This window comes from Pelodiscus sinensis, chromosome 1 (genome assembly GCF_052426305.1).
Source record: "Pelodiscus sinensis isolate ZL-2025 chromosome 1, ASM5242630v1, whole genome shotgun sequence".
Taxonomy (NCBI): Eukaryota; Metazoa; Chordata; order Testudines; family Trionychidae; genus Pelodiscus; species Pelodiscus sinensis.
The window spans coordinates 211,952,815-211,970,636 of NC_143052.1; the positions used below are offsets into that span (position 1 = coordinate 211,952,815).

The following is a 17,822-nucleotide window of genomic DNA, read 5'->3' on the forward strand; positions in this document are numbered from 1 at the left end:
GTCCTTAATTAAAAAAACCCCAAACACGTTGAGTGGAGAATTTGGACTTAAAGCTGTCCCAGGAAACTAACTTGTACAATCAGCACTTCCTAGTTTAGGGCTAGCATAAGCTTCACAGAAGGCTGTGTGAAGTTAGGAAATCACAAACAGGGATAGCACAGAAAATTTCAAGTTATACAGGTTGTACCTCCCTTACCCATGACTCCCTGGTCTGGCAACATCTGTGGTTTGGCAGCAGGGCAAGAGCACGTTAGGGGGCATCGGCAACCCAGTGTGTATATGGGTGTGTGGAGGAAATGGGCGTCACAGCAGGGAGTTCTGGCCCCAGCAGTGGCCAGGGAGTTCTGGCCCCAGCCACATACCTCCAGCCCCGGCCTTCTCCCTCAGCCCTGGCTGTGCAAACTCCAGCTCTGGCTGCAGAGCCAGGAGACTGTGGAGCTCAGCTCCAGCAGTGGGGCTGGTAGCATCTAGAGAGCAGCAGAGGGGGTGTGAAGCAGCAGAGGGGACAGGCTGGAGCCCTAAACCCAGTGGCAGCCCCGGCCAGGATGGGAGGGACCTTCCCTGGTCTGAAAATCCCCTTGTTTGGGACCAGACAGATCCCGAGGGTGCCAGACCAGTGAGGTCCAACCTGTACTTGTTTGCTTGGACAAACATTCTGAGTGACCAATTCATAGCAACTTTCCAGTAATGGCCTTTCCTTATGGCACCTTATTTTTTTGAGAACCATATGATCCAATTCAACATTTACAGACATGATTTATTGCACAAGAGAATGCAAGATTAATCTCAATATCTTTTACACTTATTTTTCTCCCACTGTACATAATGGAGCATTCATAAGTTGCAATAGAACCTCATGATATTCCCTCAGGACACTTGCTGTGAGTCATCACTATGGGTCTTACAAAATCTGATTTCTCCTTCAGCATTCTGAGGCCACAGAAAGGGAATGTGAAGCAATGTTCTAGGTCAGGGTTTGTCGTCATTTCCATTAATAGCTCTTTTTTTAAAAGGGATTTCTTTCCATGTGGGTTTTAAATCACATCTGCCTGAAGCTAAATTGGCACATAAATCATAAGCCTAAGCACTAGTTCCCCTCATCCCAAAGTAAAATAATCTAAACAACAAATTACATAGGGAACAGCCATTTTATTTTGGTTTTCACACCATTTTTACAAGACACAACTGCCTTAATACAGCTTATATTATATACAGTTTGTGTTCCAGTTTCTTTTCATTTGTCACCTCTCTCAAATTTTATATATTGCCACTGACCATCAACAGGAATCCTACATACCCCAGACTACTAAGAGATGGATTATTAGATTCTACCAAAAAGCAAGAATTTTATGAGGCTGATCCTTCTGTGCCTTGTACAGCAAGGCTAAGTCCACACTGTCAGTTTTTTTTGGCAGAAGATATGCAAATCATGCTCCATTTGCATATCTTCTGCCAATCCTTTTTGTGGAAAAGGTTTTGCTGCTAAAAAGCCCCGTGTAGACAGGGCCATTTGTCAGAAAAACAACCCCCTTTTTCACAAGATCCTGTAAACCTAATTTTTTGAGGAATAAGGAATCATGAAAAAGGTTTTTTTTTCCTGACAAATGGCAATGTGGACATAGCACAAGTGTAAAAAAGCTGCCATTCTGCTTTGTAAGCTCATTACAGGGCAGTGGAAAAGCAGACCCAAGTTTCGAGTCACAAAAATAACTTGCTAGAGAAATAAAAGGAGAGAGCTAGGGAAGAAGAGAGGGAGGAGATACTAAGCAAGATAAAAAAAGAAGAGTCAACCATATGGTTGGAGAATGATAAGGGAAGCTTCAAAGACACACAAGTTGAGAACCACTGGCCTAGGGGACATACAGTTAATTGGGTGGGAATAAGGCTGCATCTAAACTGCAGGGCTTAACTCGAAATAAGCTATGCAAATTGAGCTATATCAATTGTGTATCTTATTTCAAAATAATTTATTTTGAAATAGAGAGCACATACACAGCACTTATCTCAAAACAGAGCACTTTTCCTCTGACTTCCCTTACTCCTTGTACAATGAGGATTACAGGAGTTGGAGTAAAAAGTCCTCCAGCTTGGCAGTATTTTGACACTATTTTGAAATAACTGCCGGCTGTGTAAATGCGGACTAAGTAATTTCGGAATAGCACTAGTTATTTCGAAATAGCATTGTAATATAGACTTAACTCTAAGGCAGAGAAATCTAGAATGATAGTGAGCTTACCCATCCCAAGTCAAGAAAGGGACTGAAACAGAGAGATTGGGATGTCAACTTAATTTTGTCAAAATATTTACACTCCTAAAAATTCTCTCTTACTTGTTGATGTCTTGGATACAGTGGATTTAAAAAGGCAAAGTCTTCAGAAAGCAACAAGAACAAAACAAAACAAAGACAAAACAAAAAAACCCACAAACTGAAGACTCAAGCAGTTTCTTAAAATCTACTTAATTCTCATTAAAAAGTACATACGTTCCAATGACTCTTCAAAGATGCTACAGGAAATGGGCACTCCTTTGAGAACATATTTTTTTACTTAGGGATATAAATTGATAACATGAATTCCTTTGTTTTTATCCAAATCAGAACCTTTATTTTAACCAGTCTCAGAGGGGTAGCCATGTTAGTCTGTAACTTTAAAAATCCACAAGTAGTCCTGTGACACCATAGAGATTAACAAAAATATACAATATCATGGATTTTTGTGGGTAAGACCCACTTCATCGAATATGTTGGAGTGGAAAATCAGTCTTAAAAATGTATAGTATCATCAACTTTCATGGGTGTTAGTCTCAAAGGTGCCACAGGACTACTTGTTGTTATTAAACACTCATTCAACATTATTGAACTCATGATGCCATCTGCTGTACAACAAATATATTTTTTATCTCAAAAGTCTGAAGGGGTTACAAAAGCATTTTTAATGCATTTTTCCCTGCTTCTTCAGCAATTATAATAAAATCTGATTTCTGTTACTGAAACTTAAATTTCGGGTCTTCAAAATCTGGATTAAACTCATTCAGTTCCAAATAAAGAAACAAACACCACCAAACAAACAATGAATCTTTTAGTAACATTTAATGCACAATATGCTTTATCACTATTAAATTTTCCAATCTCATCTTGGCTGAAGTTATGTTTACAATGCAGAGTTTTTTTGGAAAAACAGTCAATTTTCCAACAAAACTCCACTTACATCCACACTGCAATTGCTTTTGGTTTAAAAAAAAAAAAAAAAAAAAAAAAGCAAGCAGAGGGGTTTTCATGACATTGGTAAACCTCTTTCTATGAGGAAGATGACTTTTTCCAAAAGAGCTCTTTTGGAAAAAGGCATGTGGGGATGGGGAAGAGTGAGTTTTTTCGAAAGAAGAGGAAAGAGGAAAAAGCACAGGTGCCCTGGTGGCCACTCCATCCATAGTAATCACAGCTTAAATGTGAGATAGCGTTCATTCAGTGTGGATCACTTTTTCAATGCACTTTTGCTGTGTAGATGCTCTCTTTCAGAAGAAGATTTTTTGGAAGATCTCTGTCATGATTATGAGGAACAAAATACAGGACTACACCAGACTAACACGGTTACATTTCTATCACTATTAATGATTATGAGGGTTAGCCAGCAGCCTGGGGATTAAGGGGATAACTACACCTAGCCAGGTGGAGTGGCCAATAGGAATGAAGGTAGGACTTTCAAACTGGGACAAAGGAATTTGGGTTTTTGCCTCCTTTGTCTCTCTGGGTAAGTCCTCTGCAGCTACAGGGAGGGACAAGCATGTCTCTCTCTCTCCAAGAAACAATTCTTCACTTTTTGTAAGTAGGGTAAAGTTTAGGTAGTTTCGTTAGGCTTTATTGTTTTAAGGGTTAGGTATGGGACCTGATATCTGGCACTGCTTAAGAGATGTTTGGCTTTTCTTTTTAACTAAGTTCTAGTCCATAGTGTAATTCCTCCATGAGTATATTTTGTTACCTTTGCATCTGAAAGGCATTGGGGTACACTTGCTGGCCCCCACTTCTGCATTTATCATGCAAGAGTGGGGAAGGAGCCATGACAATCTCGTCCCAAAAAGCTTCTTCCAAAAGAAGCCGGCAGTCTAGACATAGCCTGAAAACAGCAAACTGAAGCCAAATGGGAACACGAGGCTCCGTGGCTACAGACCCTTTAGGTAAACAAAGCAGCACTGGCCCCCTTAATGGCTTTCCCAAAGCGGGCTTGCAGAACACTTTGAGAAACACTGATCTAGATCAATAGTGATAGAAATGTAGCGGTGTTAGTCTGGTGTAGCTGAAACAAAATACAGGACTATGTAGCACTTTAAAGACTAACAAGATGATTTATTAGATGATGAGCTTTTGTGGGCCAGACCCACTTCCTCAGATCAAATAGTGGAAGAAAATGGTAGAAGACTATTTTCTTCCACTATTTGATCTGAGGAAGTGGGTCTGGCCCACGAAAGCTCATCATCTAATAAACCATCTTGTCAGTCTTTAAAGTGTTACATAGTCCTGTATTTTGTTTGATCTAGATCAATGCGCTGAAATTAGAAAGTTTGGTGCTGCAAGGCATTCCAAAGCATACGGAATCATTTCCTTAAATAGAACAGGGAATTTAAAAGAATTAAATACACAAGACACCTAGAGACGCTCCTCTTACCAACCGTTCCTGACATTAATCTTTGGACATTAAAAATGAAGAATAAAAATACAAAAGAAAAAAAAGCTCCTCAGTTAAACCTGCAATGGGCAACCCAACATCAGGGGTAAACTAAAAAAAACCCATTACATGTCATTCCTAATAAATGAAAAAAGGAAACTAAATAATTTTTTTCGTAATAATTAAAAATTTTCATTTTGTTTAATACGTGAATTTTGATGTTTGAGGAATAAATGTGTCTATGAAGGACCAGATTTCTCAGGTTGGGGAGAATCACATGCCACTGCTAGAATTTACCATGTTTTGTTGCCTTTATTGTAAATTATGCTGTACTTTTCTTTTGTAACTAGACAATTAGCCCGTCATAAAACGGGATTTTCAGGTCTCTCCTCCACGTCCTATTCCCTTTCTATCTTGGTCTTCTCTCCTGAGCCTTAGGACTCTCGCTCAGCTCTCTCTCTCAGCTCTCCTCCATCTCCTGCCTCTCTCTCTGTCTCTCTTCTCCTCCTCCTCCTGCATGGGGAGCGCGGAGCCCAAACAGCTGTTTACGCCACTTGTTCCCGCATGGCAGCCCGCCTGAGCGGCTGCCTATGAGCTGCAGCTGCCCCCCTGCACTGTTTCCCTTCACCCCAATACTGATCCTGCAGCCTTCCAGTTGTCCTCCACTTCCCCCTCTCCCTCGTTCCCCTGCCCTCCCGCTGGCCAGGTGGTGGGGCCTGGAACCGCTGTCACGCCGCACGTCACCGCTGTGGCACTCGGCTGACTTCTGCGCTGCTCAGCCGGGCCGCTGCATGGGAGCAAGCGGCGCAAGCAGCCGTTTGAGCCCTGCACTCCCCATGCAGCACGGGCCACCCAGAGGGAACAACCAGCATTTCAGGCAACAGCGCCACCCAGAGGGAACAGCCAGCATTTCAGGCTACAGCGCCACCCAGAGGGAACAGCCAGCATTTCAGTGTTACAGACATTGGGCTACTATATAGATACGATATGATATACCACTAGGAACTGGTACCCTGTAAGCAGCCATTTTTAAAATGGCCTCCCTGGAATCTCAAACTATACTTTCAAAATGTTTCCTACAGGTATTCTGTCACACCTTTTATTCCCAAATTAAATGTAGGGTACAATAATTTCTTTTTATTATTTTTTAAGTGAACTTAGTGCTTGTTCCACCCTCCTGTAGAATAAAATCTTGTTTGGAAAAAAACCCCAAATAAAATCAGTGTGGGCAATGATACTAAATGATGGAAATCATACTTGGCAACAAGGGATTGACCATCATCATCAGTACTATATATTTTCTCCCCACTATCCAACAATGTATCTTAAGCTAAGTCTAGACTACATTCCTCTTTCGACAGAGGAATGCAAACGAAGGACTTCGAAATTGCAAATGAAGCGCTGATTTTCAAATTTCGCACTTCATTTGCATAGTGGATTCCTATCACTTTTTCGACAAAGGATTTTTCGGGGGGTGGGGAGGAGAACCACCCCGCTGTCTAGACGTGGTTCTTTTGGGAAAAATTTTTTTTTCAAAAGAACCCTAAAATGCCTGAAAAAATGAGATTTACAGGTTCTTTCGAAAAAGGGATGTTTTTCCCCCGAAAGAACCAGGTCTAATCTGCATTTTTTCCCAAAAGATCCTTTGGATCGGAATCCATTATGCAAATGAAGCGCGAAATTTGTAAATCAGCGCTTCATTTGCAATTTCAAAGTCCTCCAATTACATTCCTCGATCGATAGAGGAATGTACTCTAGACATACCCTTAGTCTCAAAAGAAGGGATAACCCTAAGGTGGAAGAGAAGATTTTAATCTACTTATCCATTTATTTTCTGGTCTCTCTGCCAAGATTGCCAAACAAGGTGCCACATTACATCAATTTTGGATATGTTATTCTGTATAAGGTCACTTGTCTACCAGTAACTGGATTAAACCCATAAAGAATGCAATGACAGTGTTCTCAATGTGAACCAATATTATTAACGCATACAAAACAACTTGTTGGAAGCTGTTACCTGCACAAAATATTCTTAACTGCTGTACTGGAGATATAAGTTGCAAGTGAGTGGTAAACAGATCGACAAATGCTCCAGGATATACAATAAAGATAAAAATCCCAAATCCATTAAACCGTACTTGTTCCCTGAAGAAGAAAAAAGAAAAATGTTACTGCAAAGTAAAAACCAACAACACCTATAATATAAAGTATTGACTTTCACATTTAGAGCACAGAAGAACCTTAAAGAATCTGTATGAAATTCAGTTTATCACAAACTACTAGCTTGAACGATATTAAACTAAAATTTGTTTATAATTGGAAACCATTTGTTTCTAATGTTCCTCAGTTTTAGGGTTGGATGACCTCAATTTATCAATGTGTAAAACAAAAAAGACAATTATTTTTAATACTACCTTTAAAAAGCATTTTATGTTATACTATTTTGGGAGTTTTTTTAAAGTAAAAAATAATTTCAGTTAAAAGTGAATTATGAAATGTACCAGACCTAAGTTTGCACAAGAACTGCCTAGAAACAGCAACAGACATACTTTTCTCGCAACATCTGTATTTCCCAAACTTTATCACTCTTTCCCCAAATGCACTTAAAAGCAATTTGCAAGCTAAAAGAAGGGTGGAACTACTTGGAAACAGAAAAATTTGTTTCAAGTATTTATGTAACACAGAAAAGAAATAAAAAGGGCATGAATGAAGTCAAAAAGCATTAGCAAGTGACAGAGTGCATGGGATTTATATCCATGTTAGAGTTTAGAATTAAGTTTTTAAAAAATGTTAGTTATATTTTTTTGAATGATTTGATAAATCTTATGTGAACCTCAAGAATTTCACAGGATTGGATACAAATTTTATCACTTGTCTTTTTCAGATGTGAGTATTATGGACCAGTCCTAAAGCATAGAATCATAGAATACTAGGACTGGAAGGGACCACAAGAAGTCATCGAGTCCAGTCCCCCGCCCTCACGGCAGGACCAAATACTGTCTAGACCATTCCTGATAGACATTTATCTAACCTGCTCTTAAATATCTCCACAGATGGGGATTCTACAACCTCCCTGGACAATTTATTCTAGTGTTTAACTACCCTGACAGTAGTTAATGTCCAACCTAAACCTCTCTTGCTGAAGTTTAAGCCCATTGCTTCTTGTTTTATCCTCAGAAGCCAAAATGAACAAGTTTTCTCCTCATGACACCCTTTTAGATAACTGAAAACTGCTATCATGTCCCCCCTCAATGAACCAACACAAAACTATAAATCCTTCCTAAGTAGTTAACCACAGAATTACCAATGACAACAATGCTCACATATGCTCCCCTCACTTCTACTCATAACCTTAGCTTAGGGAAAGAAACTGGCTGTGCAACATGCCTTGATGGCTCTTGCAGATAGAGGCAGTGGGGGGGGGGGGGGAGAGGGGGGGCAGGGAATGACTAGCCGCATCACTAGTTGACTATCCGATAAGGTTATGTTTGTCGACTAGCTGCTTACATCCCTACCTCAAACACGTTATCCTTGATTGTCCAGTGGACATCTAATGGAATCCCAGATGACTGCAGCCTAGTGGAGTGTTGCTTCATGCCATGAAGCCAGCCACAGTCTGCACCATACAAGGCCACCTGATGGAAGGTTCTCAATACTAAATGATTTGCATTAGTCATGATGATGATTTTCTTGCTTAAATCATTTGGCAATTTGTCTGAAAAAATGTATCTGGCTAAGAGACCCCATTGATTTGTAATTATAAACTGTAACCGTGAGGTCAAATACATTCTTAGACCAAAGTTTATTGAATCTTTATCCCTAGGTATGGATTTGGCGCATCCTTGACATAGTTTCTCATTGACTGAACCTTCAACTGGGTGTGTGACTACAAAACTTCTTGATCCTTGAATGACATGTGGTATCTCTCTCTGTTCTCTTTGCAGTGGGTGAAATAGATGATGGCATTTTCCACAAAATGTTTAGGGAACTAGCCACTGTTTTAATAGTTTTTTATATGTCTTACAATGATCTTGAATCAGTGAAAATGCTCATAACACTGTTGCCACAATAGGTGTGGATGAAGATGTTTCATGGGACCTTTGCAAGAAGGCTATATCAACAAAGGTTCGGTCTGGTTTTAAAACCCCTGCTACTTGATCGTTACTGAGAATGGTAATGGACAAGTCTCACTGCCCTGGAGTGACTTAGACTGGCGAGATATAAGAGAAGCTTGTGAAGCATGCCCAGGGATTCCAAAACAACCACTGATAACGCATCAGGTCCCAATTGTAAGGACCTCATCTCTACTTCTAGACTTGCTCCTGAAAACATGCTGGTGTTGGGATTGCTGTCCCTGATCCAGGCTGATAAGACATATAGTAAGGAACACTTACTTCACATACTTCCTCCAATAACTCTTACAACACAATAAGCTCCTTAATAAGACTGGGACTTTTCAGCTTTGAAAACAATCAACTAAGGGGAGCCATGATAAAGGTCTATAAAATCATGAGAGGTGTGGAGAAAGTAATAGGGAAGTGTTATTTACTCCTTTTCATAACACATGAACTAGAGGTTACCAAATGAAATTAACAGGGAGCAGGTTTAAAACAAACAAGAGGAAGTATTTCTACACTCAAAGCACTGTCAAATTGTGGAACTCTTTGCCAAAGGATGTTGTAAAGGCCAAAACTAGAACATGTTTCATAAATTAAAAAAAAAAAAAAAAAAAAACTAGCTAAGTTCATGGAGGGTAGGTCCATCAGTAGCTATTAGACTGAGCAGGGATGCAAAACCATGCTCTGAAGTGTCCCTAGTCTCTGTTTGTCAGAAGCTTGGAATGGGCAACAGAGGATGGATCACTTGATGGTTACCTGATCTGTTCATTCCCTCTGAAGCACCTGACATTGGCCACTGTCATACGACAGGATACTGGGCTAGATGGACATTTGGTGTGACTTAGCCAGAAGTCCGTCACAGGCCATACTAAGCCAGAGCTCTGCCACTACAGCCTGGCCAAGAAGGCCAAATGGAAGCCAGCTGAGCAAGCCCATGCCTGAAGGGCTAATTAAAGCAACTGTGGGCCTCATTAGTCAGAGGGCTAGATAAGGCAACCAGAGGGGAAGTAAAAGGAGGTGAGCCAGGATGTTGCTGAGTGTGCTCCCAAGCCAGAAGGAGAGGCTGGTTCAGTTAGCTGCTAGAAAACCAAAGCTCTGTAAATAGAAGGTGGTAGGAAATTGGCACTGACAACAAAAGGCACGGGTGACTACACCAGAAAGGGTCTCTGGTTGAGTTGTGACCCAAGGAGGGGCCCCAAGACAAAGGGGCCTGGGCAAGGACTTTGCCACAGACCGTTTTTATGTTTTTAAAAGCATGGTGGGGCTTTGTAGTTCAGTACAAAGAGGAAGAAATGCCACATGTTCCCACATACAACGAAAAAAAAGGCTCAAAGAATGTAAAGTCCTAAAAATCAATTAAAGAAACCTTTATATAAAGAAAATCTTTATATCAAAGATTTCATTGATCAAAATAATACCTTTCAAGTGACATACTACAGAACAAGTTAGCTTTTAATTTTGAAATTTTGCTGGGCACAATTATCACCTAAAAGAAACAGTTGTGAGCTAAAGATAAGCCCTCTTATATAAAACTGGATTTAATCATTGTTCTAAGGCAGTGGTGCACTATTTGGAGGACACAAGATTTGCTATGAGGATGGTGCAAGAAACTTTGACATTTCACCTTTTAAAACAAATATACAAATAAAAGCATTAGATAGCTTATTTTCAACAATTTAATAAGTTTCATAACTACAACTCGACCCACTATGCTTTTAAAGTTAAATTTGAGTCTCACAATTTTAAAGCTCATTTATGACTGATCACTGATATTTAAAGGCACAAACAGCAACATAATAATAATAGTTAACAGATGACCTCTTGAATTTGTCAGATACTCTAACACTAAAGTGAATGAATAAATAATCTTCTCTTTATTTCCCTGTCAACGTTATGAATGGAAACCAATTTCAGATTACAATGCCAAAAAAACCTACCCCAGTTACAAGTAATGCAGGTGAGGTGCAACAAATTCAGTGAATAGTAAAGGGGGAGGAAGGGTGCGTGACTGGAAAAGTTTGCACACCATTGCTAGTTTCTGTAGCATTCCTATATGGCAATCCAGAAATTTGGCAGGTCAATCTCAAGTTTGAGGATTTTTTACATGACTATGATTACGAACACTATAACCAACACAATATTTATGTTATTTACGCCAAACTGTTAACATGCCATCAACGTTTATATGGAAATGCACAGCTGGTTTTGGCAGCTGGCAAGACAAATTCGGGGTTTCTAATACAAACAAAAATGAGGGAAGCAGTTTGGGATTTTGACACACTGGGGAAAGCTGATGTTTTTGGTAGGTAGGAGATAATGATTCTTCTCCTTCCCTGTGGCCAAAGCAGGGGTGACCACCACTAAATAAACCTGCCTGACATCTTCCACAGTATTTAACAATAATGGCTAAGCACATCAGAACCCCGTTTCTGCTGAAATGATCACCAGTAAAAGTCAACACTGAAATTTAAAATATCATTATGCATACAAATTAACACACCACTGAGATTAATATCAGCAAGTCACACTTCTCTGGGCTACAGTTACAGCTTTTTGGTACAGCCTTTCAGTAGTTTACATTGAAGTCACATCATGAATGTTTCCATAGCATCTATAAAGAGCTATAAACTTGTTTGAGAATAAAATATTACATTCTGGAACATCATTCTGTAACAATGAACCGTGTCTTTGCAAATCACACTGCTACAGAATGACAGAAACCGTGGGATCTCAGTTAATGATAAATTTAAGGCAGTATAACTTTAAATATGAAGCAATGCAGTACATTAAAGAAGTGAATGTCCATACTGATGACCTGCTCAATAAACATTATTTATTTAAAAATCTTACAGTTTACACAAATCATAAAATGCTATTATAAGAGGAGAACAAATGAATTGTCTATATAAACCACATACACTCTAATCATATTCATCTGGAGAAAATTGCTCTGGGATATAAAGCTTTGTTGGTACATAGTAAGAGAAAAATAGTTTGCATTACCGAATAGCTGCCACCCCATGGCCAACTTCATGTATGACACCACTGATGAGAATTGCAGTGAAGAAATAGCTCAACTGGCTGATGGGCAGATTTACACCAGGCACCTGTTCATGTAGGCATGACAACAAAACAAAACATACTAGGATACCAGGAGATACAAAGGCAGATCATTTTGCCTTTAAACGTGCTACTGCAACATAGTTGTTTAAAGACTAGAAGCAAGAAAACTTACAGAACTATCAGACGACTGCCTTTTTCTACCTTATATAGTTTTTAAAAAATGACTAAGCCTTTCATTTTAAAGATTAAAAATATTGCTGTTCCAAAAAATGAAACCAAACCAAACCAAATACACATATTGGAAATCATGGGGAAAACTTTCCTAAGCTTCAGAAGTATCTACAGATTTAGAGACATGGTTTATAAATAAATCAGCAATGGAAATTGCAAAGATCAGTTTACAACTTTCAGCCCCAACTCCCGTAGCAATTACTATCCATCTACCACAATCACTTTTGTAATGGAACTTCAGGAAGAATCCAAAAACTTTAAGTCACTATGCTCCCCCCTAAAAATAAAAATGAGATTTAAAAAACCCCACATTTTTGGTCTTCTTGTTTATGGACTCCTGATCGCTCCCAATGTGGCTGTGACAAATGGGCGCATGCAAAAAAATGCAGGCCCATCCTACTCTATGCTCTAAGCCAGTGTTTCTCAACCTTTTTTTTTTTTTTATAAAGTACCTCTTTAAAAAAAAAAAAAAAAAAAGATAAATATCCCCGTTACCTACTGTTTCCAGACACACACAAAAATTTTCTACCATTGCCAGGCGGGCGATGACATTTTTGGGTGTAAAGAGTACAAAAATAATAAAACACTGTAAAATGTAAAACAAAAGTTCAGTTTTCTCCAAATTTCAGTTGTGTTGACATACCTTCCAGACTTCTCTTGAGAACCCATAAGGGTAGTGGTACCACTGGTTGAGAAACACTGCTGTAAGCCCTCCCTGACACATCTCACTGCCCCAGATGCCTTCTGCTTCCCCATTATCACTGACAGGTGCCTGTTCTTCACTCACTGAAACAGACTTCCTCAGTTCTCTAGCTGGCTCCGACAGCTGTTCCCACTTTCAAGGCAGCAGGGAAAAAGGCTGCATTGAGTTCCTACTTTTATTAACCTCTGCTTCCCACATTGCGGTGGCAGCATGAGGCCATTGCTGTTGCTGAGCTTGGATAATGCACAGTTCTGCAGCACTTGCACCATGAGCACCCCTCAGAGCACAGATGTTGCATCCCAGTAATGAAGGCACCTGCTCTGGCAACCACCAGCAGCATAAACTGAAACAGTGACCTTTAATATTAAAAAGGGGAAACTGCACACAGTGGAGGCAAAATTACTGAACTGCCTGTGTGTTATCACCAGAGCTTTCCAAAATTGGCCTGAAATTGTGACCCACTATAATGGTGTTAGCAATCAGTAAGACAGCCATTGTATAATTTTCCTTAGGTTGTAAGCTGCGCAGTAAGATACACTAACTTACGAAAACACCACCAGCAACATTCTGATGCAATCAGACAAAACATGGTATTCCGAGCATATGCATGTATTCTATTTTCTCATTTTAGAGAAGCTTCTACCTCAAAGAATCCAGTGAGGAAATCAACAACACTGGAACAAGTCACAGAGAAAAACCACACACAGAAGACAGAGACAGGAGACACAGGAAGCAGAAAACGAAGAGAGATATGAGGATAGGTAGAGGAAGAAATAAACCATATCAGTAAAGACAGGTTAAAGGACAATGCACTGAAGAAAGTACATGAGAAAAAACCAGCAAGAAAATTGAAGAAAAAAAGGACAGGTAAAGAAAAAAGGAAGTGAAAAAAACTAAAAAAACAAAAACAAACAAAAAAAACCCCACACTCTTGCCTCTGAAAAAAAAATGGTTCCAGAGGTGGAAACTAGTAGAAGCAGTTCCAGAGGTGGAACCAGTAAATCACTCCACTCAGAGATCCATAAGCTTTATTGCAACATAATCACCTTCTGACAAGAAAAATTACTACATGATCACAGGAGTGGGTACTGAAGTTTAAGCCTGCCCAAACCATGCAACTCTGGGTGGGGAGGCAGTGCAGAAATGATGATAAAGCCAAAGCCCATGTTCTAATGCTCCCTGTGAGTGGGCTGAAGTCCAAACCCAAGGGCTTCAGCCACCAGCAAGGGGGCTGTAACATGATCCTCATCATAGAGCTGAAACCCTCCGGCTATAGTTTTGCCCTAGGCAGTGAGGTTTGGGCTTCAGCCTGGGGTCCCAGTAAGCCTAATGCCAGTCCTGGCAACCCCATTAAAACAGACACAACCCATTTGGGAATCCTGACCCACAGTTTGATAACTGCTGACTTAACTAAAATGAAACTACAAATCCTTTTTAAAAGAAGGAGAAAAGCAAAGCAGAGAGAGGTAAAATATTTAGGACTAGTTCTGTCACTTTCAGCAGGCTAGGACTATAGTGCTTCCTCTAAGCAGTAGGTAACACAATCCTACAGTGTCCATGCTTAAGAGAGCACTCCTGAGGGAAGCTGAGTGAGAACTTTGACTACTGTACTCTACCAATTTGAATCTAGCTATGCCCACCCCCAAGGAAGCATCTTCTGCATGTCCTGTATCAACTAGTGGTGTTAATTTAAAGTTAGAGCTGCTGAGAAGAGCAAAATTATCTCGGACACATTAAAGATCTAAATAATATTGGTTTAAAAAGTTAACCAGTTAAACAATTACAATTATATCATTTAACCAGTTCACTGAGGTCACTCTGGCTTCCTGGTACAGCAGGGGCCAGGTCTGGGATCACTTTGGCCAGCCAAAGCAACGGGGCCTAATGCTTATCAGTTAACTGGTTAACCTTTTACATTCCTAAGACACATACAAGGACAAAGTGCTATCAGCACTGAAAGCTGGCATCCTGAGTCTGCCATGAATATAGGATCTAACCGCTTTTAGACTCTATGGATGTGTCTAAACTACAGGGTTTTTTCTTCTTTTTTTTCCCGAAAAAGTGGCCTTTTTTCTAAAAAACTTCACTTGTGTCTAGACTGCTGTCGCGTTCTTTCAAAATTAAATTGAAAGAATGTGACAGTGTTTTCGATCGTGGAAAACCTCATTTTATGAGGAATAACGCCTTTTTTCGAAAGTGCTCTTTTGAAAAAAGGCGTTATTGAACGCAAACAGTGCTTTTTCGAAAGAGAGCATCCAGACTAACTGGGTCCTCTCTTTCGAAAGAGGCTTATAGTATAGACGTACCCTATGACTGAAAACCTATTTTAAGATATATACAGGAATTGAAAATACATTCTATTTACAAACAATGTCATTTATATAGATAGTGTGATTTTCTAAATTCTACCAAAGGCATTTGTATGAGAGGAGGACCCTTTGTAATGATGTTTCTTTCACCTGTTTCTTTCTTACCTCTGACAGTTGCAACAATTTCCACAGTAAGCAACTGGTAGAGAATAAGCAGCAGAAAAGGAAGTTCACTAAAGAAACAAGCATTCTATTTTCATGCACATACCAATAAGAGAAGAGGCAGTGAGTGAGAGAGCACATGCACTATACATGCAAAATGAACTGGTTTTTTGCTTCTCACTTGTGTGGTCCCCAACTGATTTTTCTGTGGATCAGTGATCCCCACCTCTGCCATAAATAAAGAAAACATTGAAACCCTTTTGTGTTGAACATAATATTTTACTTTATTTAAAATGACGTTTGATAAACTAACATGAGAAGGTTAAAATGCTTAATCTGTTTAATAATTTAAATTAAACTGTTCTCCCCAACTTCAGCACTAGCAAAATGGCTTGGGCGTAATTATGTAATTAACAGTGAGTTTCCATTAGCTACTGGTAGTCCGAAGAAAGGTTTGTATTGACCCAGGTGACACAATGGAGAAAGCTCCTCCCCCCTCCCGGGAGAGTGGCACGACCCAAGGCAGGAGGGTTAAATCTTGGTAGGACACTTTGGAAAGATTGCTGCCCTCTGAGATAGTTTTATAAAGGTTATATAGTTCCTTCTTCACTTCTTTAGCTATTCCAAAACAAAATAGGAGATTTTATATGCCAATTCTTTCATTCTACAATTCAGTTCTCCCAGCATGACTTAGTATCTGGTATCAGAAATCCTTGCAGCAAACAAGTACAAAGCTAATAACTTTGTAACTAGACATCACCAACAGAGATAAGAAAAAATACCTGTCTCAGATTACTAACTCAACAAATAATTCTCGCTTGTAATCAGCTTCACAATATAATCTTTGCCTCCCACTATCCTAAACAGTTGTTCATCCTTCCTTCCTTTTCTAATGACATACTGAACCAAAATAAACGGAAACACTCATCTTTTTTGCTGAATGTTTTGCAAATTTCAAACACATCATTCCTAATTGCAAAAAGTAGGGATTCTAAATAGATGAGTGGAAGCAAATTCTTATAGCTATTGGTATTCTTAGACACTTTCTGGGTATTCAATATTGCATATTATCAATTCCAAATTCCTCTGTGCTTTTTTTATATAAACCCTTTTGTGTGTTCCTCCCCCATTTTTAAAGACTGAACATGAACCCGGCCACTTTTGGTATAACTGGTGAGACGTCTAATCTTGAGTGGGAAGATTTAAAAGTCAGAAAGGCTAACACCTCCTATTAAAACATTTGTTTAGAATAGGATATAATTCATAAACCGAAAAACAGAGAGGGAACACTTACCACAACTTGTAACATACGATCATTCTGTACGGTAGGGGCTTCAGTTATCATCACCGTCAGTGTCTGCATCAGTGTCCTTCCAAGGAGAAGAACAGAACCAAACATGGCAACTATGCCAAACACCATTCCTATACTGAACCTGAAACGAAGAGAAACAAATGGTTTTGTGCACACAAAATGAGTAACTGCATATCATGAAGACACTTAAATGCATCAGTGCAGCCTAACACCAAACAGTAGGGCACATCTTCCCCAGAGCTATTCTGTCTATCTGGTCTATCACCACAAAAGTATCAGCAATCCACTAGAAGGCTTAAAGCTACAGGAGCAGAACTGAATTTTTCTCCAATGAAGAAGTTAATCTCATAATGCTACACATAACTGCATCCAGCTGGGGTGAGGATTAGTTAGAGATTCACACTATTTCCTTGATACTAGAACAGGAAATACTTCTTTTCAGATTATCGTAATTTGCAGCATTTTATTAATGTTTTTTAACCAATTGGAGGGAACATTGGCACTGCAAAGGATTTAATGCTTTAGATAAAGCTTATTTTCCGGCTAACATAGTGCAAGTCATAGTCAGTTTCTCCTCTGCCCCCAACAGTTTCTTTGTTCCATTACCATCTTTAATTGAACTTCATCAGGAGTTAGTCAGTTAGCGCGTATATTTTAAGTTGCTTGCATTTGTACTTAATATAAAAGGGACAAGTGGAAGCCACAAGCCAGAATGTTTTCTTTTGCTGCAAGATGCTATACCTACTATAAAAAGCGTAGTTACGGCTGATGTAAACTCTTTTTGACTCAAAATTATTTTATATAAGGGAAAACATTAACAAAAAGTATCAACTCAGCATATCTTTTCCTCTTTTATTCATTCCCATACCACTGAGTGTAACAGTAAAATAAATTCAGTTGTGAACAAAAAGGATGAATACACACAAGGGGACAAATTCACAACTTCTTAGCTGTTGAAAAGTATTCACATATCCACTGTGCATATTACTTATGCCAGGAGCAGAAAAAATTCCAGCAAAAGAAAGTTAGGATGGATACAGGCTAAAATGTGAGCCATATACTCCAACCCCACCCTCAACTTTAGAATGTCCAGTAAATGGCTTTGGTCACAGGGCCAAATTTGTGATCCGATTTCCATCAGGGCTCAAGGCAAGCAACTTCTTAAATCATAGATGGACAGTCAAGTACTGATTTGGTTCCACTGATTTCTCAGATTACCCTCCCCACCAAAAGGTGTAATCCTGAAACAGGACTATTTGCATGCAG

The 17,822-nt window shown here is 39.4% G+C and overlaps 1 protein-coding gene across 4 annotated transcripts in view; it reads right to left on the bottom strand.

The window, feature by feature from the left end:
• The window catches only part of MBTPS2 (membrane bound transcription factor peptidase, site 2), a 45,456-nt gene that overhangs the window by 24,415 nt on the left and 3,219 nt on the right, over nucleotides 1-17,822 (bottom strand). For 3 of the 4 annotated variants that reach the window (XM_006128756.5, XM_006128758.5, XM_025187583.3), the window contains exons 3-5: nucleotides 16,539-16,677; nucleotides 11,780-11,883; nucleotides 6,676-6,803 (exon numbers count right to left, since the gene is read on the bottom strand). In XM_006128756.5, the coding sequence (XP_006128818.2) occupies nucleotides 6,676-6,803; nucleotides 11,780-11,883; nucleotides 16,539-16,677 (371 nt within the window). Of the gene's footprint in view, nucleotides 1-6,675; nucleotides 6,804-11,779; nucleotides 11,884-12,713; nucleotides 15,383-16,538; nucleotides 16,678-17,822 lie in introns of those variants that run through there. The other variant, XM_075913331.2, reaches the window with a different exon arrangement.